This window comes from Phyllosticta citriasiana, assembly GCF_038021145.1.
Source record: "Phyllosticta citriasiana strain CBS 120426 chromosome Unknown IWZ02scaffold_3, whole genome shotgun sequence".
NCBI classification, from domain to species: domain Eukaryota; kingdom Fungi; phylum Ascomycota; class Dothideomycetes; order Botryosphaeriales; family Phyllostictaceae; genus Phyllosticta; species Phyllosticta citriasiana.
Genome location: NW_027117280.1, coordinates 2,395,756 through 2,423,130, shown reverse-complemented (window position 1 = coordinate 2,423,130; position 27,375 = coordinate 2,395,756). Strand labels below are relative to the sequence as shown.

The window sequence follows — 27,375 nt, the reverse complement described above, 5'->3', positions numbered from 1 at the left end:
CAACAAGACGACGACGACGACAACGACGACGCCAGCCAAAAGAACCGTCAACCATCCACAATCAACGCTTCACCACTCTCTCAATCCCACTCCAACTCTTGGCTTTTTACTCCACCTCCAGCCCCGGCACAACAACCCCGTACCCGTCCGTCTTCCCCGTCGCATCCTTATTGCTGATTTCCACTCTGAACGTGACATCCAGTCCATTCGCACCGCCCATGCGCGTCGGCTGCAATCCGCTGGCCGCCGGATGTTTTGTGCCGGCGCCCTTTTCGCCGGCATGCAGCGCGCGGCGTGGATTCACTTTCTTGCCGTTGGCAGCGGGTGCCTCAAGGGAGCCATTACCGTTCGGCGCCGACGCCGCCGCGCCGTCCACGTTGCCGTTGCCGTTGCCGTTGGGCTGTTGGTCCGACCCAGCGGTGCTGGGCACGCTGGCCGTGTACGCGTCCGAGGGCGCGTGGGTAGAGCCGTTGGCGGTGCCGGGGGGCGGGGGCGCAAGAGCACCATTGAGGGTCTGAAAGGCCGGCGCGCCAGCCTCACTCGCCGAACCATTCGACGACGTAGGCGGCGAACCGACACCGACATCGTGAGATTCGGCGATGATGGCGTAGTTGCGCGAGGGCATGGTGCAAAAGTTCTTCTCGCCCGACTTGCGGCCGATGTTTTGCTCGTCCTTGCCGTCGGCGCTGAAGCCCGGTTGCCGGTCGAACAGCTCGAGCAGCGTCTCGTCGGTCGACGAGTCGAGGTGGTGGATCTTGTTGCGGCGCGCCAGCAGGTTGGCCACGGGCTGCGGGGGCGGTTTGTTGGTGATGGCGCTGCTGACGATGTTGACCATGTACCGGTGGTCGCGCTCGGTCGGGATGGCCAGTGATGGCTTGCTGTAGAAGCGGCCAAAGGCGCACAGGTGCACGTCACCTCCGAGAATGGTGACGCGCACGCTGTACTTTTTGGCAAGGTTTTGCAGGCGCAGAATCAGCTGCTTGCGCTCGGCCTTGTGCTGGTGGGTCGTATAGTGGTCATCCAAGTCATCCAGAATGTCGACCTGGCCGTCAAAGTGGTTGAAGAGACCCCCTGCCACGCCAAAACGCTTGTTCAGCAGGCGAATGGGCGCAATCAGGGGGCTTTGCAAGACGTTTTCGAGCCACTGCAGACGGGGGTACGCAATGGGGACTCCAAGAAGCAGGACGAGGTGCTTGATTTCGCGGTTGGCAGCAAACTCCTTTTCAACACGCGCAAAGATCTTGTTATACGTCTCGGGATAGTTGACCTGGTGGCGGGTCCGCTCCGTGCGCGCGTCAACTCCCAAAAAGGCAATGCGCGCTCCGAGTTGAGCGTAGAGAGAGCGGCTCCGTTCCTCGACATAGGGGCCCGGCTTGTCGCCAATAATAAAGGCCTCTTCATCCTCTGGCTCCTCGGCAACAAAGGTATCCCTCATCTGGACAGGGTCTGCGGGAGTGCCATTGGCGCCGGGGTCCACCGTCTTGGGGGAATCCGTGGTAAAGGTGCTCTTTGGCGGAGCAAGGTGTTGCTGGAACAGCATGTAATATCTGAAACAATTAGAATGCCATTGACCAATCAAAAAGGCCAAGACTTACTTGTGAGCAACACCTCCAATGCCGCGAAAGACGGCACACCTCATGAAATGGTCGGTATAAGAGCCAAAGCCGTCAATAATGTCGTGATCGTCCCAAACATTCAACTGCGGAATCTGGCCATTGGCGTCGGCAAACGGCTTGGTGTTGTACCAGCGGACATAATTTTTGAAGTAGTACTCATCGCAGCGGTCCCTCAAGTCCTCGTCAAAGGGGAAGTCGCGGCGCTTTTTGGGATTCGAGATTTCAGTCCAGTTACGCAGAGGACCGTCGACACGCACGCCATCGTTGTAGATTTGGTCGCCGCCGCCCAGCATGACGTGGAAGGGCTTCTGCTCGTGGTTGCGCAGCACGTCGTTCCAGAGCGCCGGGCCCGACCACGCGTCGACGTCGGTGCCGACCGAGAAGCCATTGCACGAGTGGAAGAGGATGCGCATCGATTGCGAGATGGCAGGGACGGCAAAGGCGCGCGTGCCGTGGTCGTTGCGCGCGCGGTCGCCGCCCAGCACGGGGTGCAGGTTGGGAATGTGGTACTGCCATCGGGCCTCGTAGTCGAGGAAGGGGAGCTCAATGGCAAAGCGCCAAAAGGCCTTTTGGGCGTCTTCGTAGAGGAGGAATCCCTCGGAACGGCGCTGGCTGGAATCGGTGGGCGGCGTGGCGCCATGGACGGGACCAAGCTCGGTCAAGAACAGCTCTGGTTTCTGCTGGCCGGGAGTCGTGACTATGAGCACGCTGCCATGCCAGGTGGGCCGTCCTGTCGCAACGCCGCTCATGCGCTTAAAGTTGAGCAACGGACCGCTCTGAAGCCGGAGACCGGGAGAGGTGCTAATGACCTGGGGGCCAGTGCCAATGCCATCGACGCCCTCGACATTGTTTGGGGGAACTTCTTGTCCTGGGGCAAGGGCTCCGGCGGCAGTGTGTTGAGATGGGTCAATGGACATGATCGAGGGGGGTGGGAATGTCGAGGTTCAGGAGAGGACAAGAGAGGAGGGGGGGGCTATGTGGCGTGGCAGAAGGGACGGCGGCAGACAGAGAAAGGGAGCAAGTAATAATAATTCCCAACAAGGGAGTATTGGAGGCATGCCCTGAGCCTGAGGTGGAGTGTGCGCAGATTGCTTGATGCACCTCGGCGAGCGCCAAGACCAGGCCTGCGGATCATGACTTCAATGGCGCGCAGACTGTGGCACAGGGAGAAAAAAACCCGGATTACGAGCCTCTAGAACAGCAAGGTAGGCGACAGCGATTTTGGAAAATTTGTCGACGGGGATTCGCTGCCGCGCCCTCGGCCCAGCAAGGATATCATCGGATGTGCTGGGTGCGCGTCGCGTCCATCATGCCACTGCCGCCAGCCAATCGCTCTCGATATGGAACACTGTTCACCTCAGAGTCCACCATGGTGGCGCCAAGTCTCCGCTCCATTCCCTCTACAACACATGCACTCCAGAAAGAAAGCAAGCACTACAGTACGCCATGCCGTGGTCCTCCTCTCTGCAATCCCACTACCATTCTTCTGCACACCCCCTTGAAATTCACAGCTGCAGTCTGGAAACACCATCTCTGCATCTCCGAGTTGGCCATACGCAACCTTACACCTGCTCAGCACCCCATCCAGCATCCGCGTCCCTCATGTTGGCCGGCGGCTCAATCGACGGAATGTACTCGAGGGCAATGTACGCGACGCCAACGAGGCCAATGATGGTTCCGGGGACATACTTGAACCACCGGTCCGCCAGGATGACGCTGCCAATGAAGACGTAGACTGCTGCTGTCAGCGAAGCCCTCGACTTGGTCGAGGAAAGACTCACACACGCCGCGCCCAATGAAGGAAAACATGAACGACGCATACCTAGCGACAGGCGGCGGAATCTGGAATTCTGCAGCTTGTCAGTCATTGCGTCCTCGCGGCGACTCAAGCAGTGCTCCACATCACGTACCGAGACCCGCCGTCGCAGCGCCAAACAGACAGAGATAGACTCCGAGGATGATCTCCTTCAGGCCGAGCGGGAAGAACTGCGCAATGCCGCCCAGCACCATGAAGATGCCAACGCCCAAGTTGACTATGCGACTGCACCGCGAACGTTAGCAAGCGCCCATTTTGTTAATCGTCGTTGCGCCCGTCGTGCGAGCACCGTGCCGCCGTCCGTCGAGGGCCACATGGCCGCCCAGAGCAGACCATGGCGCACGTCTGCCGCCGACGCCGCACCCACGCACGCACGCGCGTCCGCGCACACACCGCTCGCACCGCCCGGGCGCCGCCCGCCAGGCAGGATGCAGACAGTCGAGTCGAGGATGAACGTACAAGATGTCTGAAAAATCCATTGCTGCTGCTGCTACGCCGTGTTTGGACTCGAAGCTGCTCCTCTCGTGCGCCTATGTAGGTTGGCTGGTATGATGCGCGTGCGCCTTCGTCTTCTGCTTCCCGACGGAATGCAACGGAAAAGCTGCTGAGACTTGGTATCCGCTATGCTGTCGTCGACGCGGCGGTCTGAGAGGCAAGCAGAGAAGTAGGCGACAATCGAGCACGTTCGACGGGCTACGTGGAGCTGTTGCGGTGTCGGGGATGGAGCTGCAAGGTGGCCCGGTGGGCGAAAAGAGGAAGCTGCGTGGTCGACGGCAGACCACTCGAGACCGTGTTGTTGAGCTGTCGCGAGTGTTGCGCCGTTGGACACGAGTGAAGAGCTGGCAAGATGGAGTGAGTGGGATGGGGGGTCGATGGCAGGGCATGGAGCTTGCTTGGGACCAAACGGAAGCTTGGCATTGTGGCTGCCCTGCCGTCAGGTCGGGACGGGGTCTGTGCGCTCCCTGCCCATGCGGCTGTCCGTCTACCAACCACGACCATTCCGCGTGATCTTGGTCCAGCCTCGATTTTCTTCTCCGAATCAGATGGACGCAGTTCCTCGAGTCAAAGCGACTACTGGGCGACTTTGTCAACATCAACCTTCTCGCGGAACGAGGAATAAGTCTCGAGTGACAACCGCTTCGGCCACCTGTATGTATGTCGTCTCCCCTGCGTCAAGCTCGCGAGCACTGCAGTTCAAGGGACGACGGCTTTTTGCACAGGCATACGTGGTCTATCCAAGCCTGTCTCCCTCGCCTGCTTTCCTTGAAACATTAGTGCCGGCACCTGGGACTAAGGCTTCGTGACAGGAGCCGTGGCATGTGCGACAAAAAGTGGATCATGAGACGGGGAGCAATACAGCACTCTATCGGGTGTTAATAGGGAGCATTTTAAGCTCTGGTATATCAGAGTGGCTGGGAGCATGCATGCATGTATATGTTGTAGAATAGTGCGCATCCGTAAGCTCTCACTCATGATGGAAGCCCTCTGTGTGCGCCATTGCTTTTGCTATTGAGCCTTGGGCCGGCGGATATGTGTACGGAGAAATTGAAAAACTTGACTACAATTTGAATTGTCAATGAGTCGAGAAGTAGACTTGATCCAAACTGTCTGTCTACTGGAGAAAGGGAAAGGTTGATGGACGCCTGGACTCGAATCGACCCGAGAGCGATGATTGCCTAGGTATGAAGGGGAGAGGGAGGGTTGGGTGGTAAAGTCGTCGGTTTTGTAGCTTGAGTGAGCCTCGCTAGGCCGAAATAGGAAATACTGATCTGGGGGAGGAAAGCGCGCAACCATCCAAGTGGGCGAGTGCGCCTGCGGTTGTGCCTTCGGTAGCACCAGACTGCCCCAGGTTTTGGCTCCCACGCTCTTCAATCACACTCCCTAGGTGATGGGTGACTGCCTAGATCTTCAAATTTTCCAGGTGATCGAGTTCATCATAGGACCTGCAACTAGGGCTGTGGCAGAAATGGGACAATTGAAAGGCTTAAAAATATCACCAGGGAAAGGAACAGGTAATACGACGGCAGAATAAAGTAGACTTGAGTGGAAGGGATCATGGATAGCGATCTTAGATGGCAGACGTTGCACATGTAGGAAAATGACCAAAGTCAGGCTCGAGATGGACCTACCAACGGCTTAACCACCTCGCCTAGAGGTCCATGTTCTCTTCAGGTTGTCAATGCATCGAGTTTGAGCTTCGCTCGGTGGTATTTGAATTCAGCTCCATCAAAAGAAAAAAAAAAAAAAAAATGGCCGTGTCTAGTTTGCCTTCGCCTTCTTGGTCCCATACTTTGACCGCGCCGTGATGCGGTTACCAACACCTCCCTTAAAACTCGTCAGTCCGACGCGTATCGAGGAATTGAAGAATCTTACCAAATCCATCGCTCCACGAACCACCTTGTACCGCACACCAGGACAATCCTGCGCACGACCGCCGCGCACCAGGACAACCGAGTGCTGCTGGATATTGTGGCCTGGATCCATCAGCACCCCAAATATTCAAAGGCCCCGGCACGATATGACCCACCTTCACCAGGAATATACGCCCATACCAAGTTGCCGTTGCTAAGACGCACACGAGCGACCTTGCGCTCTCCCGAGTTGGGCTTCTTCGGCTTCGTTGTGCCGACCTTGAGACACACGGCCTTCATCTCCGGACGGTCGGCGAGCTGGGGCGAGACGGGTTTGCGGAAGGGCTGCGGCTTGCGGCACTTTCGACGCACTTGGTTGTATGTTGCGCCGAGGGGCGGCGTGGTGCTGAATTCGCGCGCGGCGTTGCGGAGCGCTGTTGCTGCTGCTGTAGCGGCGATGCTGGTGTTGGCGGTCCGTGGAGGTGAGAAGAGACTTGGCCGGAGAACAGGCGCGGCGGCACGCACGGCAAGATGCCGCGCAAAGACGTGGTGGAAAGGCATTGGCATTGTAATGAGCGGATGGTAAATAGTCGCGATGGGATGTCCTCTGGAAGCTTTCGGCGGAGGTGCAGCCCAGGCGGTGGACAAGGAAATGGTGCACGGGCCATGGAGATTTCGTGACTCGACCGGCGTTGACGGCGGACACTCTTTCTGTCTTTCTTTCCTTGTTCCCTCATTGAACTGGACCACACATCTCTCGTCACTGCCCTTGCTTGTCGACAACAATTCACTTGTAACTGGACAACCTTACCCAAGAAGGCTTCGACGCTCTTCCAACCTGTATCGCACATCTCACGCTATTACCACCATCATGGTTCCGCAACCACCGCTGGGCGCAAGCGCCGCCAACTTTGATATTGTCGCCAAATACCGCACTCTCCTAGCAGACGACCCGAACATGACAATGCCAATTGCCGCAATCCAAGCTCTCGTGGCCGCCCTCTCAACACATGACACGAGCACGACGACAGAAACCATGACACTGCTGGCAGCGTATACCGACAAGCTCAAGGCGGGCGTCCCGAACCAGATTTCCCTCTCCTCCGGCACCGATCTCTTCCAGCGCTTCCTCACGCACTCGATCAAGTCTGGCGCAGACGCCGACTTTGCTGCTGTGCTGCGCCACTTGCTCTCCAACGGGCAGCTCTTCGCGGAGCGGGCCAAAGCAGCGCGTGCGAAAATCGCCAGCCACGGCAAAGTAGCCATTCGCGACGGACAAACGATCCTGACCAAAGGCGCGTCTCGTTGCGTCCAAGGCGTTCTCGAAGTTGCTGCCAGGGCCAACATTCGGTTCCGCGTCATTTACGTCTTGTCGTCTCTGAATGACACCAACGGCACTGACATGGTGACTTCGCTGCGCACGCACGGCATTCCCGTCGCCACGGTTCCGGACGCGGCCATTGCCTACAACATGCACAAGGTCGACAAGGTATTTGTGGGCGCCGAGGGCGTGCTTCAAGACGGCGGCATTGTTTCGCAAATGGGCACGCATCAGCTGGCACTGTTGGCCCAAATCAAGGACAAGCAGTTTTTCGTCTTTGCCGAGAGCCACAAGTTCGTCCGCCTGTACCCACTGGGCCAGTTTGACTTGCCCATCGAGCAAAAGGCCACTCGCTTCTACGCCGATGAAGACGACGAGGCGGTCGAGACCTGGGGTAGCCGCAACAGCAGCCAAGCCCCTGAAGAGTTGCATCCGCAGCTCCGCGAAGAGATTGAACAGCGTGAGAGGCTGTGGGCCGCGGGAGCCATCGACAACGCCGTCGACTACACGGTAAGCATCATCTCTAACCACGCGCTAAACGACGTACGCGTACTGACGAGTGCTCCTTGTTGTAGCCGGGCAAGCTCATCTCGGCAATAGGGACCGAGACTGGCATGTTGACGCCATCGGCCGTAGCCGATGAGCTCTATAAGATTTGGTTATAAGCCCTCTGGGCACAGGTAATGAAGCATTCAGGGGGGAAAAGGAGCGTATGGCGTTTGGCTGGTATGGGGAGTCTTTATGTGGGTTTACCAAAACAGGTTCACGGAGCATTCGCTGGATTGTAATGTACGAGTAGAGGGAGCCTTCACATCCTCGTCGACAAACAGACGACAAAGGAACTTGCTAGATGGATGGACAGCTATGGATAGACTTGAATATCTTTCCCCCCCTCCTGCCCACGCCTTGCTGCTTGGGCATTCTGTCACATCTATTCCTCTACTCTTGACTTATGTAGCTGAGATAGGAACTGCACCGCACGGCTCCCCAACCAGTCCAGTCCAGTCCAGTCCAGGGCCATCCATCCACACCTCACCACTACCCTCACGCCGCTCATTGCCTCCCTCCATCCAACCACCACCATCCCGACCCCACCCCTCTTCTCTTCCCTCGCATTCAATGCTTTCTCGCACAGACGTCCCGGACGCCGTCGGCCAAATATCTACATACCCACCTAGTAGCATACAGCTGAGCTGCCTCGAAAAAGAAAGAGGATACAGCACCACCTCACCCCCCCCCCCCCCCCCCCCCCCCCCCCCCCCCCCGTACACCGGATCTCCCATGCGCACGCCGGCGCCGGCGCCGTAGTGCGGGGCAGCTTCTTTTCTTTTCTTTTCCGTTCCGGCGAACCTTGGGTCGTGGCCACAGTGTGTAGGGAGCGTAAAGGAAAGGAAAGACGCTTTGGGCTGCTTTGCAGGGATCTTGTGATCCTACGACCACTTCTGCCGCGGTGCGGTCTGGTCTGATTACAGCACAGGGCGGAGCGGGGCGCGAGACGTTGAAGAATATGCAGCCTGCCGGCCAGCCCAGCCAGCTAGCCTGTCCATCCGTCCACCTTCGTATGTAGACACACACGCACGCACGCACGTCGCGGCGGAACGATCAGATGAGATGGCAAACGGGGCTTCGGTTCGCCAGCTAGCAATCCAGCAATCCAGCCAGCCATCATGCACTAGGCCGGCCCAGCACCACCACCACCTCCTCCTCCTCCTCCCCCCTGTGATCGCTGCCGTTGCGATTGCTGTTGCGCGTCGCCATCAGCCGCGGCCGCGTCAAGCGGTTCAGGGTACTGCGTGCGAAGGTCGCGGATCACTGTCTACCTTTACACTTTAGCACAAATTACCGACAGCGAAAAGACGATAGATGACGGTAATGAGTGGGAGAGAGGCGGAGAGGATATAGGGCGGGGAGGATATGGGGATAGAGATAGAGAAGGCGAAGAAGGAGCTTACGGCCAAAGCCTCCGGATTAACCCCGTTTTCAATCAGCGAGATGCAGTAGGAGAGCTGTGTGCGGTTGAGTTTTGTGTTCTGGCAAGGAAGTCAGAAGATTGCCTGGACAGCTGGGTAGTTGGATGTGCAAGAGCATACGAGTAGCGTGGCAATCTCTTCCAAAATGTCGACGACCTCGCGCGCTGCCTGGCGTTTGTCGGCGTCGGTTGCTGTCGTTGTCGTGGTGGGCGGGGCCATGTTGCGCGTGATGTCGATGGATGGGGATAATCTATGCGGGAGACAAAAAGGTTGGATGGCAACAGCAGGGGCAGGGTTGAAGCAGCTGGAGTCAGGTCCAGTCGACGTATGAAGTCGCGATGTGCTGCGTCTCCCGTCAGGTCGTGGTGTTGGCGGTGGGTGGTAGCAGGACGACGCGCCCCGCGTTCCTGGCCCGTGCAGGTTCGCAGGGATCCGACACCTCTCTCCCGTCAAAAAGCCGCCAAGCGGAAAAGCAGTTCCCCCGGCGCCGAGCCAAAGCACATACTTGCTTACCTACCTACCTTCAACCTAGGTACATACGTGTGCTGCGGGTCTGGTACTGCAGACATGATGTGGCGGTGACGCCATCAGCAGCATGGAGAATGTGGATGCCCATGTCGATCAATGGCAACTTCGACGCGCGCGGCCATGGACATCTCGATCCCCTCGCTACTGCTACCAAGCACTTGCATCTGCGTGACATCACGCGCGGAGATGCTGGTGGTGGGGACTGAACCGGTGGAGGCGTTGCCCTCTGACGTCGCCATCACCGAATGACGTGCAGCTGGGACGGGCAGGCAGGAAGGGGCAACCTCAGGAGCCACGAAGCCAGCAAGGTGAGCGATGTGGAGGGCCAAGGGAGGGGTACAAAAGAGACGGCTTGCTCCTGGACGGGTTTCTCTTCTGCATCATCTGCAAAGTCACAAACCAACCAACCAATCACTCAATCAACCTCTCCTCTACAAACCTCCCTTCTCCTCTCCTCAAAAAAGCCAAATCGCCTCTCTCAACCGCACCACCAAACCACAATGGCACCAACCCAAAACGACGCCTTCCCCGCCGGCGGCTCCATCACCGACATGGCCGTAACCGGCACCACCACCCCTCAAACCGCCGGCAAGCAAAACTTGATCCCATCCGTGCCACGCCCGGACCAATCAGGTGAGAAGAGCGAGCTGAACCCGCTGGGCGCCGGCTCGCAGGCCGCCGCTGTCGACAATGCGACCGACATCCCGCGTAACCCGGGCGACACGGGCAAGACGGGGGGTGTGGTGACGGGCAAGGGGGATCAGTTGCCGGCGAGTGTGGAGAAGAAGCATTTTTAGGGGAATGAAGAAGCACTTTTCAGATTTTGCTTCTTTTGCCGGGAGGGATGATGCGGTGGGATGCGATGGGATTCGATGAAGGAAAAGGAAGGAAATGCGCTGGTGGAGGGTAGCTACCGACCGGACATTGATACGACTAATGTTTATGGCTTCATGAATCCCCAAAATCATTCAATCAACAAGCAAACAAACTCATACTCGTCACCTCATCCAATCTGTCTTTGTGGGGCTTGCCTAGCTCGATCGACTACCTCACCCATCCTCGAACCATTGCACTATACAATAATACACTTCTCACCACTGGCATCAAGACAACGTAGAAATTTAGTGGCAAGAAGTCAAACCAGCCCATCCGCCCACCTGCCTGCTGCACCTCAACTCCAGAGCTCCAAAAAAGCCGCCCAAAAGAGGGGGAGAGTCGTTTGTTTACAACAATTATGAGCAAGAAAAGATTGGGCAAGCCGGTTCCACTCATCCACCCACCCGCTCACGCCATTTGGACGGTCATCTACAAAAAAACGTACGGAACAAGGTCGGTCAGCTTACCTGCCCATCGTACTCGCCCATCATCTATCGTCACACATCTTTTTCTTTTTTTTTTTTTTTTTTCCCGGCCCTTCGTCCATCCCGTCGTCAGTCACTTCATCATTTTCTTCCCCGGGAGAGGGGGCTAAGCGGATGTTGCACGCCCGCCTGGTCTACTGCGAACCCAAGCCAAACAGCTCAAAGAGGAGCGGATTGCCATCGGCGGCGAGCCACCCGATGCCTTATTGACGTACGTCAGCCAAAGCAACAGCAACAGACAACGCACGTTGTCAAGCAACTCACCCGTGTACACAATCAGCTTGGTGACGACCTCGACGTCGTAGCGCACGCGCGGCCGCTCGAGCCTGGAAAAGATTTCGCGGTCCTCCTTTTCCTCCTCGCCCTCACTCGCGCCCTCGGTTTTTTCGGCAGACACGGACGCGTCGTTCGGCGTCCCCGCGCCGTGCCGCGAGGGCGGTGGCGACGGGCTCGCGTTCTGCGAGTCGTCTGGGTTGGCGGCGCCCATCATCTGCTCGTACGAGTGCACGCGCGACGACATGGGCGTCGGCAGGAGATTGACGCCGGCTGGCTTGCCCAACGTGCTCGACGACGTTGACACGGCGGCGGCGTCGGGGAAGGGCTCGCCGGCGTCTGGCCGCCGGGTCGGCGAGCGGCCGGGACTCGACTGATTATTGGCCTCGGCGTCCATGCTCTCGCGCCGTCGTTGGTGTCGGTACGCCAGCGTCTCGTACGCGTCGGCCATGGACTGCGGGCCCACCGACACGGCGCGTTTGCGCGGATGCCGGAGGTTGGTCAGCATAGACGGAATGTCCGAGGCCGAGGGGATGACGTGGTCGTCGCCGCGGAGGTTGGGTACGCTCGTGTACTTGCTGGCTTCGAGGAAGAAGCGACGCGGTAGACTCATGCGCAGGCGTTCGAGGATGCGGAATACAGGAGGCAGAACTCGGAGAAGGGTAGGCTTCATGACACCGCGCCAGGCAAAAATGGTGAGCACGCCCAGGATGATACGCAACGTAGCTTTGATGTAGCCAATCTCTTGAATTGAAAAGGGAATGGTTGAAGGAATGGGAGAGGGCAGCGCAAAGCTTGTCTGAGCAAAGTGCCAAGAGGCCAATTCAACGCCAATGACGACGCCGGCAAAGCACACGCTGTCGTCGAAGCAGGGGCAATCGTCTGCAGGCTCTGGGTGAATGCGGACGAGGACGAGAACGACTAGAGCCACAATGACGAGGTTTGTCATACTCTTTTCGCAGACCCAGTGGTCGAACTTGTTGCCATACAACAGTTCGACCACGGCCAAAACGGCGCCGAGCAGGGTGCCGATGATGACATCGAAGAAGCCGTGCATGCCGCAATAGAGACGTCCAAACACAATGGAAAAGGCATACCAGTAAAAGCAGACTTTGAGAATGGCAAAGAGGGTGGAGCCGTCGTCACTGGTGTGAAGCATCCATAGGGAATACACGGCGACCGAGACGGCATTGGTGGAATGCGTCGAGGGGAAGCCGTACTCTAGAGCGGCGGAACCGGACATGGTGATGCGTTGTAGCGGAGGAGACAGAGGCCGCGGGAGGCAGAGCACGTCCTTGATGAAGCCGCTCCAAAAGACGCCCGACGCGAGCACATGAACCATGCTGGGAGGAGCAGTCAGCCTAGCCCACGCCGCGAGCCCGCCGTGTACCTACGCCTTGCCTAGATTTGTAAAGCCGCACCAAAACAGAATGGGCAGCATGACCATGAAGAACGTGTGCGTGCCCAGGTTGGCGATAAAGGCAAAGTACGAGTCGAGGGCGGGGGTGCGCAAAACTTCTTGCATGTAGGCCAGGTAGGGCGTCTCCCAGCGCACAATGGGGATCAGGTGGCAGCGCAGCGAGTGGCGCCATTTGGGGAGGCGGTTGGCATCTGGACTTCGTTAGAGAGGGGAGTGATGCAGGTGGTAAACGCACAATGATCGAGGTTGCGCACGCCGGCATCACAGCGCTGCTCCGTCATTGCGGGAGGCCCGGCGGGGGGAGCGGAAGGGCAGGCGGCTCCATGCGCTGGGCCGGGCATTCGACGAGGAGAAAGGCCAGCGGCGGGCGACAAGAGATGGGCGGCGAGGACGTGACGAATCTTCAGCTCGCTCGCTCGTGGTGTTGCGGTCTGGTCGTAGCGGAAGACCCGACGGCCGGGAGACAGGCCCACAGGGAAGCGTCAGGGTGGCCCAAGCGCCCCGTCTCCTAATCGCGCCAAGACGACTCTACTGTACGTGCTTAATATGATGTCTTCAATGTCTTATGAGGCGCAGTAGTAGTGATATTGGTAGTAAACTGTTAAACATGTTTATAATCACCTAATTCTAGTTATACAAAGTAGTTATTTAAGTAGATAGTTATGGAGAATAAGATAATATCTTCCCCTTATCACATGACTGATTACGTACACGGACATACCCACTTATCCGTGATTCTCCCGCTCCCGCACCTTGGTCCGAGCGCCGCATTAGGGCCCAGGGCCAGTTGCTGTGACGATGCCTGTGCCCATAAACAAGACCACGGCAGACACCAGCCAACACATATCTCGTCGTCTCCCCCTCGACGCCCACGCTGTCGTCTCGAAACTTGGCGTGGCCTCGTCCTGACCGACCCGACCGCCGTTGACAATTCTTCATTGTGAATATTCATACTGCAAATCAATCGATCAATCAATCAATTCACCAACCACACGACTTCAAGCATCGCGACATCATCAACAACAACCACGCGCCACCACCATGGCAGTGTCTGCAGTCCAAAACTACGACTATTTGCGCCGCAAGAATTCGGAGAAGCTGCCTCCTCACCCTCCATCTTCCATGTCGCGCAGGCCCGGCCGCTCCCCGAGCAAGAGACAGAGCAACGGCACCGTCAGCTCCACCGTCTCGTACCGCACCACGGCCACGGCCCCCGAGTCCGTCAACACCATGATCACCGAGCCGCCCGCCTGGTCCAAGAAGCTGGTCGTCGTCGGCGACGGTGGTTGCGGCAAGACGTGCCTGTTGATCAGCTACAGCCAGGGCTACTTTCCCGAGGTCAGTCAGCGCGCGCGCGATGAATGAGTGGCGGGACAGTGCGCTGATAATGGAAATCGAAAACTGCAGAAATACGTGCCGACCGTCTTTGAAAACTACATTACCCACACGCCGCACCCGCCGACGGGCAAGATGGTCGAGCTGGCGCTGTGGGACACGGCCGGCCAGGAGGAGTATGACCGCCTACGGCCGCTGTCGTATCCCGAGACGGACCTGCTCTTCGTCTGCTTCGCCATCGACTGCCCCAACTCGCTCGAAAACGTCATGGACAAGGTAATCGGCAACCCTTTCTTTCCCTCTCCCCCACCATCTCCAACCCCACCACCAACTGACACGCACGCCAGTGGTACCCCGAAGTCCTCCACTTCTGCCCGACAACGCCCATCATCCTGCTCGGCCTCAAATCGGACCTGCGGCACCGCAAGACGTGCATCGAGCTGCTCAAAACGCAAGGCCTGACGCCCGTGACGCCCGAGCAGGGCCGCGCCGTGGCGACCAAAATGGGCGCCGCCTACATGGAGTGCAGCAGCAAGGAGATGGACGGCGTCGACGATATCTTCGACGCCGCCGTCACCATGGCTGTCGGCGACGAGTGGAAACCCTCGGGAGGGGATGGCGGTGGTGCTGGTGGTACTGGTGGCAATATGCCCCCCTTTGGCGGCCGCAAGCCGCGTAAGAGTCGCTGCAAGATTCTCTAAGATGATCAGACCTCGCGCGCGCGCGCGCTGCCGCAGGCTTGTGCGGCGCCTTGTGTGCTGTTAGATGGCCGTTGGGTGGGTGGCTGTCTTCAAATCGACGCGACACGATGACGGTCCACCGTAATGATTTCTCTTAGTCTTGGGATGGATGGATGGAATGGTATGGGATTGCGATTGCGATTGGTTGGGCTGGATTGGATTAGCTGGGACGACGTAACGACGACGAGACGACGACGACGACGACGACCAGAGTGCTTCGACTTTGGCTGGACCGAGCCTGGCTGTGTGCATGATTGGTTGGATGGAGGGTGGAGGGATGGATGGAGGGAGCGAAGAGAGAGGTGTCACTGTAAAGTCAGGGCCACATGAATTCATGCATGCATGCATGCAAGCAAGCAAGCTAGCTAGCACTTGATCACTTACTTAATTAACCGCAACAACCCTACACAGCGCGGTTGATCGTTGATCTGTCTGTCTGGCTACACACAAACATAGCTGGTACCTAGGCAGTGGGAGTCAGAGGGACCAGACGCACGTCTGACACACAGAGAGACTGAGGGACGGGGGGAGGGGAGGGTAGCGAGCAGGCGAACGCAGACAGACGAACGAACTGACTGGGCGGCTACTTGTACCTGGGTATGTGGCCTTTTTTGAACAAACGGACGGATGAATGGACGGATGGATGGACGGACGGATGGACGACTTGACTTGATTTGGAATGGATGGATGGATGAATGGATTTCTTTTTACTTTTTCACTCTGGTCTTTTCTTTCCTCTTACTCTTCTCTCTCTCTCTCTCTCTCTCTCTCTCTCTCTCTCTCTCTCTCTCTCTCTCTCTTCATCATATCATCTTCAGTCATACCACCCACCACGCACGCGCCCACAGCACCGGAATTGAAACAATCAGCATAATCGCGAGTGGGTAGTTTGCAGTATTACAAGGAATGTGTGAGCTACACAGTGAGTAAGTATTTTGCGAAGAGTCGAGTAGAGGTTAGAGTAGAAGGGGGGGGGGGGGAGTGAGCGAGGGTGACTCCAGATCGCTGCTGCTGCGTGGATAGGTAGATTGGGGAAGCAGAGAAATAAATGGACGGACGGACGGACGGACGGATGTCACTGATTAGTTAGTGTGGTGAATATCTGTGTTCCAATCTGGGTATCTAACGTCTGCTTCTGGTTCTTTTTCTTCTGGCCTCTGCATTTGGCCGCGCTGTGCTGTGCTACCTTCCTCCACCCCTCCCACCATCCCCTCTCCCACCAACCTCACTCTCACCCTACCCTACCCTACCCCTACCCTTCCCCTTCACCCTCTCCCTCCCCCCCTCTCTCTTCCTCACTATTCCCGTCCCGCTTCTGCCCCTGTCCCTGTCCTTGACTTTGCCCATGCGCTTGATTCTGACTCTGTCCCTGACCTTGCCCCTGGTTTTGCGCGCCCATGACATTTTCAAACTGCGACCACAGCGCCTCGACGGAGCCGAACTCGTTGCCAACCTATCACACATTGAGCGTTCTATCAGCGACAGACTGCACAGAGAAAGAAAGAAACGGGGCAGTAGAGAAGAGCAGCAGGGTGAAGTGGGGCTGTGGGGAGAAATAGATGACGAGAGCGAGGTGAAATGATGGGTTGACGCGACGACATTTGTGAGAGCTGCGCCACGCAGGGCAACAAGGACAGTGTCGGCGACGCCGAGATGGTCAGGTCGAGTTGGAGTGGCGGGTGGTGTTGTTGAGTTGCCACTTGCGCTGCGCCACGGCTGATCTGCGCATCTGACTCCATTGTCTGTGCTCGAGCAAGGCGACTGTGGTGGGGATGGCGGAACACAGCCACAGTGTAGCGCAGTGTGCTGCCGGACGACAAAACGAAAAATGAACGGGATGGATGCGAAGGGGGGAGATTGAGGGAGGGAGGCGCGCTGTGAGCCATGATGTTGTTGGAGCAAATGGCTGGCTGGCTCGCCGGCCGGTGGGCGCAGTTTGAGCGTCGCAGAGATGAAAAGCACTAAGCCTTTTCTCCTGTCCATGCTGCGAGCAAGGTAGAAGACGCGTCGTAACCTCCTAATGGAAGTGGAGAAAGGCTAACAGAGGCGCTCGACCAGCCAGCAACGCAGACCACGGCATCAGACACACCGCTCCGTCGGCGTAGACAGCAGACCAAAGCAACGCGCTGACCGGTTGCAAAGAACGATGGCGGAAAAGGGAAAGGATCAAGAGCAGCAGTGGAGCCCATGTGGATTGAGATGGTTGAAGTGGAGTAGAAAGAAAAATAGAAATAGAAGGAAGGACTTACAGCTATAACACCTTCCAGACTGCGGTTTAACCGGTTGATGTTTTGAAGGACGGACTCGAGGCTCTGTTTTGCGTTTGTTTGTTAGCTTTCTTGCTTCCTTCTGCGTGCGTGCGAGATAGCTAGCCGGTCCGCCCGTCCAGCCATCCATCCGGTCAGCCCAGCCCAGACCAGCCCAGACCAACCTCTCTGTTCCCGCCGCCGGGACGAGTCGACGCCGAAATCAAAATCGCAGGAAAGAAAAGGATAGAAAAAATCGAGTCAATCGCCACCATGCCCGTACCCACGCTCCTCACGTCCCTCCTGCAAAACGCCAGCACCTCCCTCATGCAAACGGCATCATCGCGCCTCGCACCACTCGTCTGGACAGCAGGGACGCGGCTCCTGGCGCGCAACAAGACGGGCAGCAGACTCTTGCGGCGGCTCGACCTCGCACGCTCCGAGCCACGCAGCAAAAAGAAAGACGGCAAGAAAACGGAAGGAGAAAGGAAAATGGGGGAGTGGTTGCGCGACCACTTACCACAGCAATCTCCCCAACCAGCGCCTCGCGCTGCTGCTCAAAGTACGATTTGCCGCCCATTCCTCCATTGCCTCCCCCTGCTTTGCCTGCTCCTTCAGCCATGTTTCCTGCTCTCTTTCTCCACTGCAGTCCAATCCAATCGAGTCCCGTCAAACTTGGATTCAGTCCACTTGAACTAATTTGACACTCTCGAAGTCCTCCAAGCGCAACTATCGTCGTCTCTTCCCAACAGCAAGTGGTTCAGCGCTTGCGGCGGCTTCGGCGCGCAGCTCGACGCCGTCGACGTGCGGATGCGCGTGCGCGGGCGCTGGTGGGCGTGGGGCTGGTGGAGCACAGGCAGCAGTGCCGGTCGTAGTGGCACGGCGGCTCGGCGGGTGGCGCGGTGATGAGACAGGTGGGTTTGCAAGTGGGCGCAGAGGTTGGCGTGTGAGGTGTTTGCTTGGTTCGTTGGTTGCGAGAGTCTTGGATGACGGACAAGCTCGGTGGAGGTGTTTGCTTGGTTGTGTTGGCTGATTGACGGGTGCGGCGATTGGTTGGAGGACAGGAGAGCGGATTTGATGGATTGGCGAGGGATTGGTCGGGACAAAGCGTTCGTTGCTCAAGCGTCGAATGGCTGGTGAGGTTGTTGTTGTTGTTGTTGTTGACAAGTCAAGTTGGGTTGAAGTCGGGCTTGGTTTTTGGAGACGCGTCGACTTCGTTATCGATAGGTCATTCAACTGCACCGACGAGGAAAAAGGATCTCGACACCAGATGCATACCACAACGACCAATCAAGTGAATGCATGCAGAATCTATTTACTACTCATACTCTATGTTCAATCCATCGATGCCGACAATCGCACATGCTTGCTTGCCTCGCAATCAGGACGAGGAAGAGGAGTAGCCAAGGGCAGCCATCTCCGAGAGAAAGCAGCCAAACCGTGGCTCGATGAAGCGTAAACAAGTCATTACAAACAAGTCCTGCGGATAAGAGGCTGGCCAAGAATCCAAAAGGTCGTAATTCAAAAGCTTCATCATGCGTCGATGAAGCATCCAATCAAAGGTGCCTCCGCCGTCTTACCCAGAAACCAGAAAAACTCCTTGCAAAACAGGTTATACAGTTGATACGTCTCAGTCAACTTGCTCTTTGAGCGGCGACATCATCGGACTCCGCGCGCGTGTGGGACTGGCATTTCGACTCCTAGATCGAGGAACCGGGCCGACCAGTCTGTCTCTGCTATCCAATCTTGCCATGAGTCCACCCCGGCCCAGCGGGTTGACACCAACGCCGTGTGCTTGAGCAGCGACGCTGTCAAAATGGCTGGAGCCAAGCTCAAAATTGCTATTCCGTGGAGTGGCCCAGCCCGAGGTACGGCCCACTTTGTTCGAGACGTCGCTGCTCGAGTCCGAGTGGTAGGGATTGTCAAATTCCGCCGAGTCGTTGAGCTCAAATTCGTCGACTGCGCCAGACTCCAGCACACGCTCGTATGCAGGGCTAGAGACGCCGCGGTGGAAAAGTTTGCCGCCAAGGCCAAGCCCGATTCCAGGTTTTGCGCCAGGACGGCGTTTGCGGAAGAAGAATTTGCGAGACATGGCTCGTCGACGGTCCCGGCCGCACAAAAAGTACGACACGAGCAGGACTATCAAAACAAACATGAAGAAACCGGGAAGGCGGCGCGAGGAGTCGGTAAATAACGCGTCGTGCCAGTCCAAGTCTTCCTCAAGATCTCCAGGGAGGCTGCTGAATTTGCCGCCGGCATATTGAAAATCCGGTGGAATTCCCGGCCTGTTGCTGCCAAAGCCTACGGCAAGCGATTTATTGCCAGAGTCGATTTGGCTGGAAGCATACATGACCATTTTTCCGAGAGTCCAGCTCACTTCAGTGTCTTCAATCTTATTGACGGCTTGAAAGGGGTCCCGGAACCCCTTTTCTTTTGTCTTGTCCAAGACCTCCTTTGTGCCATTGTGGCCAGCCTTGGTCTGTTCGAGTCCTGTGCGCGGAATCCCAATACCGTCATGCAAGACATTGATGAGCCAGGACGCCTTGAAGCACACCTCCATGGCCGTAGTCTCGTCCACCTTTTTACCCCATTGCTTTTGGTTGATTCCGTGGACAATTTGATCCCACGGCCTGCTGCAAAAATCGTTCACTCTTTGCTGATACGTCTTGAAGTCGTAGGCCTTGTCCTTGTGTCCCATTTCGAATATTTCGTGTGTCGTGTGCCAGTATTCCGAAACACCAACAAAGTGGTTTACGTCAAAGTCGATTGCCGGAACGTGAACGCCATGCAAAAGGCATGGAGGATTCGGGCATGGCGCATCCTTGTCGAGAAGTGGGAACGTCTTGCTCAGACATTCGGTAAAATGGCCCGTGCCGACCAGATGCGGCTCCTTTGATTCTTGTGAGAATGGCTTGCCATCGATAGTTACTTCAACGCCTTTTGGCAGGCATGGGTCCGGGAGCTCCGGCGTATCGGGTGATGCTTCGAGAAGGGCCTCGACATAGCGTATTCTTGCCTGGTTCACGCCAAAACCTAGCCACGTCGTTACAAAAACCTTGTACTCCAAAGACTTGCCATCCAGAGTCCTCATGCGCAAAAGTTTAAGATCGTCGGCGTGCTTGGCGGCTTCTGTCGCATTTGGTGCAAAGGCAATTTGCGCCGACGCACCGCCCATGTCGAGAAATCCATATGTGTGGTGGCCTTTACCGTGGTTGTGATCGTTGGGCGAGTCGAAACCACCGAGAAGATAATTGGCAGCTACCCATCCGTACAATCCTTCTGTTTCGCCAGAAATGACCTGAATGTGCAGTTTGCAATCGGGCAACTGAAATTTGGTGTGTTCTCGAGCGTAGGCGCAAATCTCGTTGAGGACGGCGGCGCGCTGAGTTTCGGGCAACAAACGCATACCCGCGGTGGCGAGGAGAAAGATGGGCGTGTGCTCGACTTCGGACGGGGGTACAATGGCCAGCGCATGGTCGAGGAGCTCTTGGAGGTGGTTTGGTCCAACAGCTTCGGGAGTTTCGCCAAACGTTGAAATACCTGCATCGTCAGAACGGCCTATCGCAAAGTTGGGACGATAATACCTGGATGAATCTTGTGGGTCCACTTCTTTTTCGTCTTCAACTTGGGAAGCTGATGCAGTTCGTCGGGACTAGCTTCTGCGCGGGCTCTGGCAGGATTGAGCCATCGGTAGGTATACACGCGGGTTCCCTGAGAAATAAGAGAAGGATCGCAATTGGGGAGCGGAATACTCACCGACGATCCAGCATCGAGTATGATGCCATATCTCCCTGCAAGAATGTGAACAAGGGCCTAGGGCAGAAGAGGAATGCTGGACGTACACTTGCCCATTTGGAAGCATGCGACGGACGAATATTAGGAGGTGGCGGGTCTAGTGGTAGCGAAGGAACATGGCACCAGGCTCAAGGAAGATATTAAAGGGGGGGGGGGGGGGGGGGGGGCGGGCGGAGAGACAGGATAGGGCGCGGGGAGAAAGGAAAGGAATTAAGAAAGGGCCAGAGCGAGCGACTGGATGGATTAAAAGTAAGGTACGAGGGGGGAGAGAGAGGGAGAGAGAGAGAGATGGTGTGCTCTCAGCGTGGGGAGAGGATGGAGGAGACGAGGGCGAGAGTGTGGGGAGAGACAGAATTAGAGAACAGCCGCAAAGGATGACGCGCAAGCTGATCTTGGCTCGGCGAGTCATGCGGGGGGTGAAGCAGTCGGCACGGCGACGGCCCACCACGGAGAATAATACTACTCCACTGTATATCAAGTCTGCTTCGACAATGACGCCCTGCCTGTATCCACCCTTCTCCATCGCCTCGTGTTGCCGACCGATGGCTCTGGAAACGCCGCCCTGCGAAAAACATGGCGACGCCAATTGACTCGCCCTCGCAAGGAAACCTAAGCTGGCTGGCCGTTGAGCTGAAACTCGTCACGGGCAACATGCATGCATGCATGATGCATCGAATGACCGTTATTGATTTACGCCTAATCTTCTTCCAGCAAGAACCGCAAAAACGCCTGCGCAATCATCACTCCATCGTGAGAATTGGCCGCCCGTTGAATTGCCTCGCTGTACAGGGCGTCGTCAAAGATGCCCTGCTCGTGGCGGGCGTCCAGAATGACCTTCATGATCCTGTCGTTGAACTCCGGATGGCCCTGCACCGTAATGAGCCGTCCCTTGGCATACATGGCCTGCGTGCTGCACAGCGGCGACTGTCCAAGCGGCTCGACGCCAACTGGATATTCATACACAATGTCGCGATGCATCTGGTGAATGTTCTGCATCTGGTTAGCTCGTCGCCCCCCAGGACTCCGTCTCCCACCCACCCCCCCCCCCCCCCCTGTACTCACCACCGTCTCCTTTTGGAAAATCTCCTTGCCTTTGTCCGTCAGGGCGAACGGCAGCACTGCAAGTTCCCAACCCTTGTCACTCCGTCCAACCTTGACCCCCAGGGCTCGCCCAATGATCTGGTGGCCGAAACAGATGCCAATCAGTCGCACGCGATCCTGGGCCAGCACCCTCTTTGTAAAGTCGACCAACTTGAGGATCCACGGCTTGTCATCAAACGAGTTGTGCTCTGTCGCCGTTAATGCACGTCACCTGCAACTGACAGGATGAACCCACTTGATCCGGATATGAGCACCGCATCGACGTCGTTCAAGTCGGGGTACGAGTCCTCATTGTCGACCACGTCCCATTTGGAGACTTGCAAATCCCGAGAAGAGATCACGTCTGGCTGGCCCATGGCATCGGCCGCCGTTTGGAGAAGCCGCTCGAAGATGTCGCCGTATTTTCCATACTGCTCAACCACCTCGGGCAGAGGCGTGTCGGCTTCCAAGACTGCTATTCTGAAGGGAGGCTTCATGGTGTAGCAAAGGCAAAGAATAAGGCTGCGGAAGGTCTGGGGTTAACGTCAGACCGTGGAAGTGCCTCCGCCCTGATAAGCCGACCTGTTGTCGCTCCGACTGGTCCGAAGCCGGCGGCGCCATGACGATTCCCGTCGGCACACGGATACAAATCTACAATCCACCCACCGCTACAGGACTTTGGGCCATACCACGCCCTACCGAGACAACCTTCTGCTGCAACTAAAAGTCAGGCGCCGCGCTATGTAAAAGGACGCGTTCGCTGTTTGGGTTTCGCTTCGTTATTCCCTCTTGTATTTCTTAGGGCGCAACAAAAATGACACAAGGCGACCCGGACCGCGAAAACGGCTCGTCGGAACGTACTCCACTGCTACAGAGCAGTAGTAACGGCGGTGACACAGAGCCTGATCTTGAAAGCCAACAACACCGCCAACACCTGAAGCGGTATGCCACTGCAAACGTGCGCAACGTGCCCACAGAGGACGAAAGCTTGCTTGGAGCTCAGGCGCAAGATGAGCCCCAAGACGCCTCTCCGTACCGCGGAGGTGTAACTGTAACCCAATTCCGGTTCATTTTTGTCGGTCTTTGTCTGCTGTATTTTGTAAGTTGAAGAGCAAGGAATACATGGCAAATTGGGGCTCCCGAACAGGCAATGTACTAACATGCCAGGTCGCGTGCTTCGACTCGACCCTCATGGCCTCGAGCCATCCTGTCATTACCTCCTACTTTCACTCGTCCAATTCAGCATCATGGCTCAGCACGGCGTTTTTGCTCACGAGTACATCTTTCCAGCCATTAATGGCGAGAGCATCAGACACCGCAGGGCGCCGGCCCGTTTTTGTCACCATCATGGTCCTCTTTGCAGGCACGACGCTTGCTTGCGCCCTCGCTCCAACAATGGGTGCCTTCATCGCGGCCCGCGCCTTTGCTGGATTGGGTGCCGGCGGCGTCTTTGCCATGGGGTCCATCCTCACCAACGACCTCGTCCCCGTTGAAATACGCGGCCACTACCAGGCGCTCATCAACCTGTTCTTCGGGCTCGGCCAGGCCTGCGGCGCCGCGTTTGGCGGGCTCATGTGCGACGTCATTGGCTGGCGGTGGACGTTTGGCGTGCAGATTCCGCTGCAACTCGTAGTGCTCCTCATCGCCGTGGTATGGCTGCCCAGCAACCTGGGGCCATGCATAGCGGCGACCTCAGACAAGCGATGGTGGCAGCATGTCAAGAATTTTGATCTCAGCGGCTCTTTTCTGCTCGCCTGCACCGTGGCCGCCATGATCCTCGGGCTCAACCTGGGCGGCAACGTGCTGCCATGGACGCACCCCTTCATCCCAGCCTCATTCGCCGTGTCGCTGCTCAGCGGCGCGCTCTTGCTGCGGGTCGAGAGCCGCGCGCCGCTCCCCGTCCTGCCGCTATCCACGCTCTTTACGTCGCCGCGGGGCCCGCTCGTCTTCTCCAACTTCTTCAGCAACATGGCCAGCAACGCCGTCATCTTCAACGCGCCACTCTACTTCCAAGCCGTCAAACTCGACTCGCCCTCGGCCAGCGGCCTGCGCATGGCGGCCCCCAGCGTCGCCGTCATGGTCGCCGGCGTGTCCTCCGGCTTCCTCGTCACCGCCACCCGCCGCCTGAAGCCCCTCATAACGTGCGGCTCGCTCATCGCGCTGCTCGGCGCCATCGCCCTAACCGCCATGTGGCACGGCATCCCGACGGCGCTGGCAACCGCCTTCATCGTGCCGACGGGCGCCGGCCAGGGCCTCATCTTCCCCGCCACCAGCCTCGCCGTCGTCGCCACGTCGCCCGACGCCGAGCAGGCCGTCATGACGGCCAGCCTCTCGCTGTTCCGCAGCCTGGGCTCCGTCTTCGGCGTCGCCGTGTCGTCGCTGCTCGTGCAGAACGTCTTGGGCCGCCTGCTCGACGCGGGCGTCCAGGAGCCGAACAAGGACGACGTCATCAGACAAGTGAAGCGCAGCGTGCGCGCCATTTTTGACCTCGATGATGCGCACAGGGCGCAGGTTATCAGGGCGTACGAGGGCAGTTTGCGCTGGGCTTTTGCGTCGGCCGTCGTGCTTTTCTTCCTCGTGAATGTGTGTGTTTGGCCGATTCGGCTGCCGCGGTTGGGTGAGGCGAAGAAGAAGAAGAAGAGGACGAGAACGTAGGCGTAGGCGTAGGCGTAGATACGGGATAGTCGATTAGACACCGGCCGCAAGGTGGTGAAAAGAGGGCGGGGGCAAAGCACGTAGAGCAAGCAAAGACAACAAATCAATGAAAACGGGAGGAGTGAGGCGTCGGCAGCAATTGGTGGTGGTGGTGGTAGTGATGACCCCATATATGGTAATGATGGTACTGCTTCTTCCCTTACGTTCACAGACAGACGGTCTTTTCCCCATAAGTACATCCATCCGTCAGACGTCACGGGCGAACCGAATCAACACAGCCGGAAATCTAAATCTAAATCAAAATCAAAATCAAAATCAAAATCAAAAGCTAAGACCAACACACCAGACTCACTCACTCACTCACTCACGAGACAGACAGACAGACAGACAGACAAACCTGCACCAGGTGTCGTGCAACCGAAGTCACATGAAATAAAAATGCGCCTCGATAATTCACCCCGTATCAAATCAAGCAAAAATAAACAAAACAACAAAACAAAACCGCTTGCCGAAAAGTGGTAGAAAAGAGATACACTACTCTGCTCTACCCTACCCTGCCCTACCGTCCTCTCTACGCAACGCCTCTATCACTGCGTCCTCGCCCTTCTTTGTTACGTGGAGTAGAAATATCGATGCTGTACTAAGGTTACGGTGGGGTGGTGAAATTGCGTTTCGTTGTGCTGAAGCAAGGGAGAAAGGGGGAGAGAGGGAGAGAGAAAGAGAGAGAAAGAGAGAGAGAGAGAGAGAGAGAGAGAGAGAGTGTGTGTGTGTGTGTTGTTATGGTGATGGTGTTGACGCGGGGATATGGGAAGAGTGGTAGATGGGTGGCATGGTGGTGAGGAAGCGATGCAGAGGGAGATGGAGAGGGAGAGGGAGAGGGAGAGGGAGAGGGAGAGGGAGAGGGAGAGGGAGAGGGAGAGGGAGAGGGAGAGGGAGAGGGAGAGGGAGAGGGAGAGGAAGCGGGAAGAGTGAAAAAAGAAAAGAAAAAAAACGTAGAAAAAAAAAAAAGGAAAAAAAAGTTAACATCAATCCTTCCATCAAGTAAAGTCAAAGCTTCGCTGGTTGGTTAGATGACAGTATTAATCAAGTGAATTGGAAACTTGTGCGTAGGTACGTACGGTTGCTGGATGTGTGACTCCCGTCTGCGCCATTCATCGTCCCCCACCGTCCTGCCCGTTTTCTCCATCGCTACACGCCGCGCTGCTTGATATTACACTGACACTAGCTACACTGCCCACCCCCTCCCCTTTTTCGCCCCCCTCGCCTCTCTCTCTCCCACTTCTCAATCTGCCTCGCCTCGCGCTAGGTAGCTGCTGCGCCTCTTTCCCTCGCTCCCTCCCCAACAACGCCTCCACCCTACGTGCAGACAGACGCGTCATCATCCCCCATCCCAAATCTCAGTGCCATTCAGCATCCAGCCACCGCACCGCGCCGCGCCGCGCCGCACTTCGTCACACGCGTTTCGCGGAGACGCCATCATATACGCGGTGGCTCTGCTGTGCTGTGCTTTTTAAGGGACCACATGCACATGAGGAGTAAAGAGGCGCACGGCAGGGTGGGGTGGCGAGGCAGATTGGAGACGTTGGTAGGGGCAAGGGAGGCGAGTGAGTGAATGAATGAATGCATGAGCGAGGCGCAAAAGAGTATAAGAGCGTTCATTTATTGGGAGGAAGAGTGAGGCAATGGTGGCGAGGAAGGAAGGAGGCGCAGACGTGTATGTGTCTTCGTCCATAGGCAGCGAGAAAGGAGAGTCCTGTCATTGAGTGAGTGGTGTGAGTACGGATGCGGGATTTGATTCGCTTTCTCGTTTACGCGCCGATTGTGATTGCAATAGCAATATCTTAATGGCTGGTTGGCTAGTTGCTCGCGTGCCTGATTGAGTGAGGGAGTTACTGAATGATTGGCAGGCAACATTACCTACTCTGTTCTTTAATAAGAGAGGTGTCGAGCCATGGTTTCCCATTCGCGCTCGCCTGCTGCTTGTTGGTTGCGTGCGGGCGGACGAGCTCTGGGGCGCCAGTTGATCGAGGGAATGTGGTGCTGGTTGAGTTGGTTGGTTAGCTATTACCTAGTTAGCCAGTCAAATATGTGGAGAAGGCGGCCATGGAAGTGAAAAAGATGGGTGGGGGTGTAAGTGAGAGGGCATGTCCTGTTTGGTCATTGGACTGCCAGTTGGTTGGTTGGTTAGTTGGTTGGTTGGTAAGTAGGTTGGTGTGAGGAGAGCTCAAGAAGGAGAGAGGAAGAGAGGAGGCAGGGTCAACATAGGGACCAGAAAGGGACAAGATTTCCGAACATGCAGCTCACCTGCCTTGGGGCGAGGGAGAAGCGCGGAAACTTGCCTACCACTCGGCCAGTTCTTTTCCATGTGCAGCAGACAAATGAAGTTCGACAGTGGCGATTCTGTCCCCTCTCCCTCTTTCATCCCGTTTTTCTCACATGCATCCACAACAAACGTTGTCCGTCTGCGTGGCTCAGCAAGACTAGAGGAGCACAAGATAACAGCCCTCTCCTTAAGCCGAAAGAATGGGAATCCCCTTTCCCCCTCTTGAAGCATAGATATGCGGCATAACGGCGATACGAAAAGGGAAGTGGAACCGTCTGCGTGATACCGCGCAGACAAGGGGTCTGGGGCAGTGCAAAAAGCCAGCCAGACAAGCAGATTGCAGTGAAAGAAGCCAAGATATTGCGCCAAAAAAATCTTCAATATCACAAGCGGGAAGAGAGAAACGCAGATTCAAGAAAAATGTGGAACTTTTGGCGGCTTGGACAAGAAGATTGCTTCGTCTTGTCTGTAAGTACCAGAGCCGGCAAGAGGGTCGTGTGCTGCGGCTGTGGCAATGTGGTGTTCAGTGAGCCTAGCCAGCCAGC

General features: G+C 56.8%; 12 protein-coding genes across 12 annotated transcripts; 4 read left to right on the top strand and 8 right to left on the bottom strand.

The window, feature by feature from the left end:
- Positions 1 to 106: 106 nt before the first annotated feature.
- Positions 107 to 2,533, bottom strand: IWZ02DRAFT_372749 (uncharacterized protein; the record flags this gene model as incomplete). The annotated part of the gene is made up of 3 exons (XM_066764657.1): positions 107 to 328; positions 431 to 1,547; positions 1,596 to 2,533. 3 exons carry the CDS (start codon positions 2,531 to 2,533, stop codon positions 107 to 109), a joined length of 2,277 nt encoding a protein of 758 aa, XP_066625684.1.
- Positions 2,534 to 3,178: 645 nt separating this feature from the next.
- Positions 3,179 to 3,911, bottom strand: IWZ02DRAFT_468324 (Golgi apparatus membrane protein TVP15; the record flags this gene model as incomplete). Its single annotated transcript, XM_066768622.1, has 4 exons — positions 3,179 to 3,351; positions 3,398 to 3,466; positions 3,527 to 3,657; positions 3,892 to 3,911. 4 exons carry the CDS (start codon positions 3,909 to 3,911, stop codon positions 3,179 to 3,181), a joined length of 393 nt encoding a protein of 130 aa, XP_066625683.1.
- Positions 3,912 to 5,580: 1,669 nt separating this feature from the next.
- On the bottom strand, positions 5,581 to 6,525 carry IWZ02DRAFT_445529 (mitochondrial 37S ribosomal protein uS12m). Its single transcript, XM_066767171.1, has 2 exons — positions 5,960 to 6,525; positions 5,581 to 5,906 (listed from the first exon to the last, which is right to left on the bottom strand). Exons 1-2 carry the CDS (start codon positions 6,348 to 6,350, stop codon positions 5,692 to 5,694), a joined length of 606 nt encoding a protein of 201 aa, XP_066625682.1. The 5' UTR covers positions 6,351 to 6,525; the 3' UTR covers positions 5,581 to 5,691.
- A 129-nt stretch (positions 6,526 to 6,654) lies between these two features.
- Positions 6,655 to 7,769, top strand: IWZ02DRAFT_488610 (putative translation initiation factor eIF-2B alpha subunit; the record flags this gene model as incomplete). Its single annotated transcript, XM_066769481.1, has 2 exons — positions 6,655 to 7,614; positions 7,680 to 7,769. The coding sequence occupies 2 exons, from the start codon at positions 6,655 to 6,657 to the stop codon at positions 7,767 to 7,769; spliced, it is 1,050 nt and encodes a 349-aa protein (XP_066625681.1).
- Positions 7,770 to 8,364: 595 nt separating this feature from the next.
- Positions 8,365 to 9,486, bottom strand: IWZ02DRAFT_445527 (mitotic-spindle organizing gamma-tubulin ring associated-domain-containing protein). Its single transcript, XM_066767170.1, has 3 exons — positions 9,195 to 9,486; positions 9,057 to 9,134; positions 8,365 to 8,920 (listed from the first exon to the last, which is right to left on the bottom strand). Exons 1-3 carry the CDS (start codon positions 9,291 to 9,293, stop codon positions 8,777 to 8,779), a joined length of 321 nt encoding a protein of 106 aa, XP_066625680.1. The 5' UTR covers positions 9,294 to 9,486; the 3' UTR covers positions 8,365 to 8,776.
- A 616-nt stretch (positions 9,487 to 10,102) lies between these two features.
- IWZ02DRAFT_488608 (uncharacterized protein) lies at positions 10,103 to 10,399 on the top strand (the record flags this gene model as incomplete). The annotated part of the gene is made up of 2 exons (XM_066769480.1): positions 10,103 to 10,213; positions 10,277 to 10,399. The coding sequence occupies 2 exons, from the start codon at positions 10,103 to 10,105 to the stop codon at positions 10,397 to 10,399; spliced, it is 234 nt and encodes a 77-aa protein (XP_066625679.1).
- Positions 10,400 to 11,097: 698 nt separating this feature from the next.
- On the bottom strand, positions 11,098 to 12,937 carry IWZ02DRAFT_371972 (sphingosine-1-phosphate phosphohydrolase-like protein; the record flags this gene model as incomplete). Its single annotated transcript, XM_066764599.1, has 4 exons — positions 11,098 to 11,165; positions 11,228 to 12,579; positions 12,631 to 12,847; positions 12,892 to 12,937. The coding sequence occupies 4 exons, from the start codon at positions 12,935 to 12,937 to the stop codon at positions 11,098 to 11,100; spliced, it is 1,683 nt and encodes a 560-aa protein (XP_066625678.1).
- A 498-nt stretch (positions 12,938 to 13,435) lies between these two features.
- Positions 13,436 to 14,722, top strand: IWZ02DRAFT_193913 (P-loop containing nucleoside triphosphate hydrolase protein). The gene is made up of 3 exons (XM_066762471.1): positions 13,436 to 13,994; positions 14,064 to 14,267; positions 14,339 to 14,722. The coding sequence occupies exons 1-3, from the start codon at positions 13,698 to 13,700 to the stop codon at positions 14,690 to 14,692; spliced, it is 855 nt and encodes a 284-aa protein (XP_066625677.1). The 5' UTR covers positions 13,436 to 13,697; the 3' UTR covers positions 14,693 to 14,722.
- Positions 14,723 to 15,965: 1,243 nt separating this feature from the next.
- On the bottom strand, positions 15,966 to 17,788 carry IWZ02DRAFT_445514 (DASH complex subunit Dad1-domain-containing protein). The gene is made up of 3 exons (XM_066767169.1): positions 17,498 to 17,788; positions 16,981 to 17,043; positions 15,966 to 16,184 (listed from the first exon to the last, which is right to left on the bottom strand). The coding sequence occupies exons 1-3, from the start codon at positions 17,597 to 17,599 to the stop codon at positions 15,984 to 15,986; spliced, it is 366 nt and encodes a 121-aa protein (XP_066625676.1). The 5' UTR covers positions 17,600 to 17,788; the 3' UTR covers positions 15,966 to 15,983.
- Positions 17,789 to 18,272: 484 nt separating this feature from the next.
- Positions 18,273 to 20,920, bottom strand: IWZ02DRAFT_445512 (putative nucleoside diphosphatase). Its single transcript, XM_066767168.1, has 4 exons — positions 20,820 to 20,920; positions 20,734 to 20,768; positions 20,562 to 20,688; positions 18,273 to 20,517 (listed from the first exon to the last, which is right to left on the bottom strand). The coding sequence occupies exons 1-4, from the start codon at positions 20,827 to 20,829 to the stop codon at positions 18,608 to 18,610; spliced, it is 2,082 nt and encodes a 693-aa protein (XP_066625675.1). The 5' UTR covers positions 20,830 to 20,920; the 3' UTR covers positions 18,273 to 18,607.
- A 461-nt stretch (positions 20,921 to 21,381) lies between these two features.
- On the bottom strand, positions 21,382 to 22,402 carry IWZ02DRAFT_193773 (class I glutamine amidotransferase-like protein). Its single transcript, XM_066762470.1, has 3 exons — positions 22,109 to 22,402; positions 21,835 to 22,061; positions 21,382 to 21,762 (listed from the first exon to the last, which is right to left on the bottom strand). Exons 1-3 carry the CDS (start codon positions 22,347 to 22,349, stop codon positions 21,469 to 21,471), a joined length of 762 nt encoding a protein of 253 aa, XP_066625674.1. The 5' UTR covers positions 22,350 to 22,402; the 3' UTR covers positions 21,382 to 21,468.
- A 572-nt stretch (positions 22,403 to 22,974) lies between these two features.
- IWZ02DRAFT_373367 (major facilitator superfamily domain-containing protein) lies at positions 22,975 to 24,507 on the top strand (the record flags this gene model as incomplete). Its single annotated transcript, XM_066764697.1, has 1 exon — positions 22,975 to 24,507. The coding sequence occupies one exon, from the start codon at positions 22,975 to 22,977 to the stop codon at positions 24,505 to 24,507; it is 1,533 nt and encodes a 510-aa protein (XP_066625673.1).
- Positions 24,508 to 27,375: the final 2,868 nt, after the last annotated feature.

Coding starts and splice junctions, on each gene's coding strand:
- IWZ02DRAFT_193913 (XM_066762471.1), top strand. CDS start 13,698: ATGGCAGTGTCTGCAGTCCAAAACTACGACTATTTGCGCCGCAAGAAT. Junction 13,995..14,063: donor GCCAGGGCTACTTTCCCGAG/GTCAGTCAGCGC, acceptor CGAAAACTGCAG/AAATACGTGCCGACCGTCTT. Junction 14,268..14,338: donor TCGAAAACGTCATGGACAAG/GTAATCGGCAAC, acceptor CACGCACGCCAG/TGGTACCCCGAAGTCCTCCA.
- IWZ02DRAFT_445512 (XM_066767168.1), bottom strand. Junction 20,689..20,733: donor TACTCGATGCTGGATCGTCG/GTGAGTATTCCG, acceptor CTTATTTCTCAG/GGAACCCGCGTGTATACCTA. Junction 20,518..20,561: donor GACCCACAAGATTCATCCAG/GTATTATCGTCC, acceptor CTGACGATGCAG/GTATTTCAACGTTTGGCGAA.
- IWZ02DRAFT_193773 (XM_066762470.1), bottom strand. CDS start 22,349: ATGAAGCCTCCCTTCAGAATAGCAGTCTTGGAAGCCGACACGCCTCTG. Junction 22,062..22,108: donor GGTGCTCATATCCGGATCAA/GTGGGTTCATCC, acceptor TAACGGCGACAG/AGCACAACTCGTTTGATGAC. Junction 21,763..21,834: donor TTTTCCAAAAGGAGACGGTG/GTGAGTACAGGG, acceptor AACCAGATGCAG/AACATTCACCAGATGCATCG.
- IWZ02DRAFT_445529 (XM_066767171.1), bottom strand. CDS start 6,350: ATGCCAATGCCTTTCCACCACGTCTTTGCGCGGCATCTTGCCGTGCGT. Junction 5,907..5,959: donor GGCGTATATTCCTGGTGAAG/GTGGGTCATATC, acceptor TGATGGATCCAG/GCCACAATATCCAGCAGCAC.
- IWZ02DRAFT_445514 (XM_066767169.1), bottom strand. CDS start 17,599: ATGGCTGAAGGAGCAGGCAAAGCAGGGGGAGGCAATGGAGGAATGGGC. Junction 17,044..17,497: donor TGGTTGGGGAGATTGCTGTG/GTAAGTGGTCGC, acceptor AACGCAAAACAG/AGCCTCGAGTCCGTCCTTCA. Junction 16,185..16,980: donor GTCTGGAAGGTGTTATAGCT/GTAAGTCCTTCC, acceptor AATGTGTGATAG/GTTGGCAACGAGTTCGGCTC.
- IWZ02DRAFT_445527 (XM_066767170.1), bottom strand. CDS start 9,293: ATGGCCCCGCCCACCACGACAACGACAGCAACCGACGCCGACAAACGC. Junction 9,135..9,194: donor AAGAGATTGCCACGCTACTC/GTATGCTCTTGC, acceptor CTTCCTTGCCAG/AACACAAAACTCAACCGCAC. Junction 8,921..9,056: donor TTAATCCGGAGGCTTTGGCC/GTAAGCTCCTTC, acceptor GTGTAAAGGTAG/ACAGTGATCCGCGACCTTCG.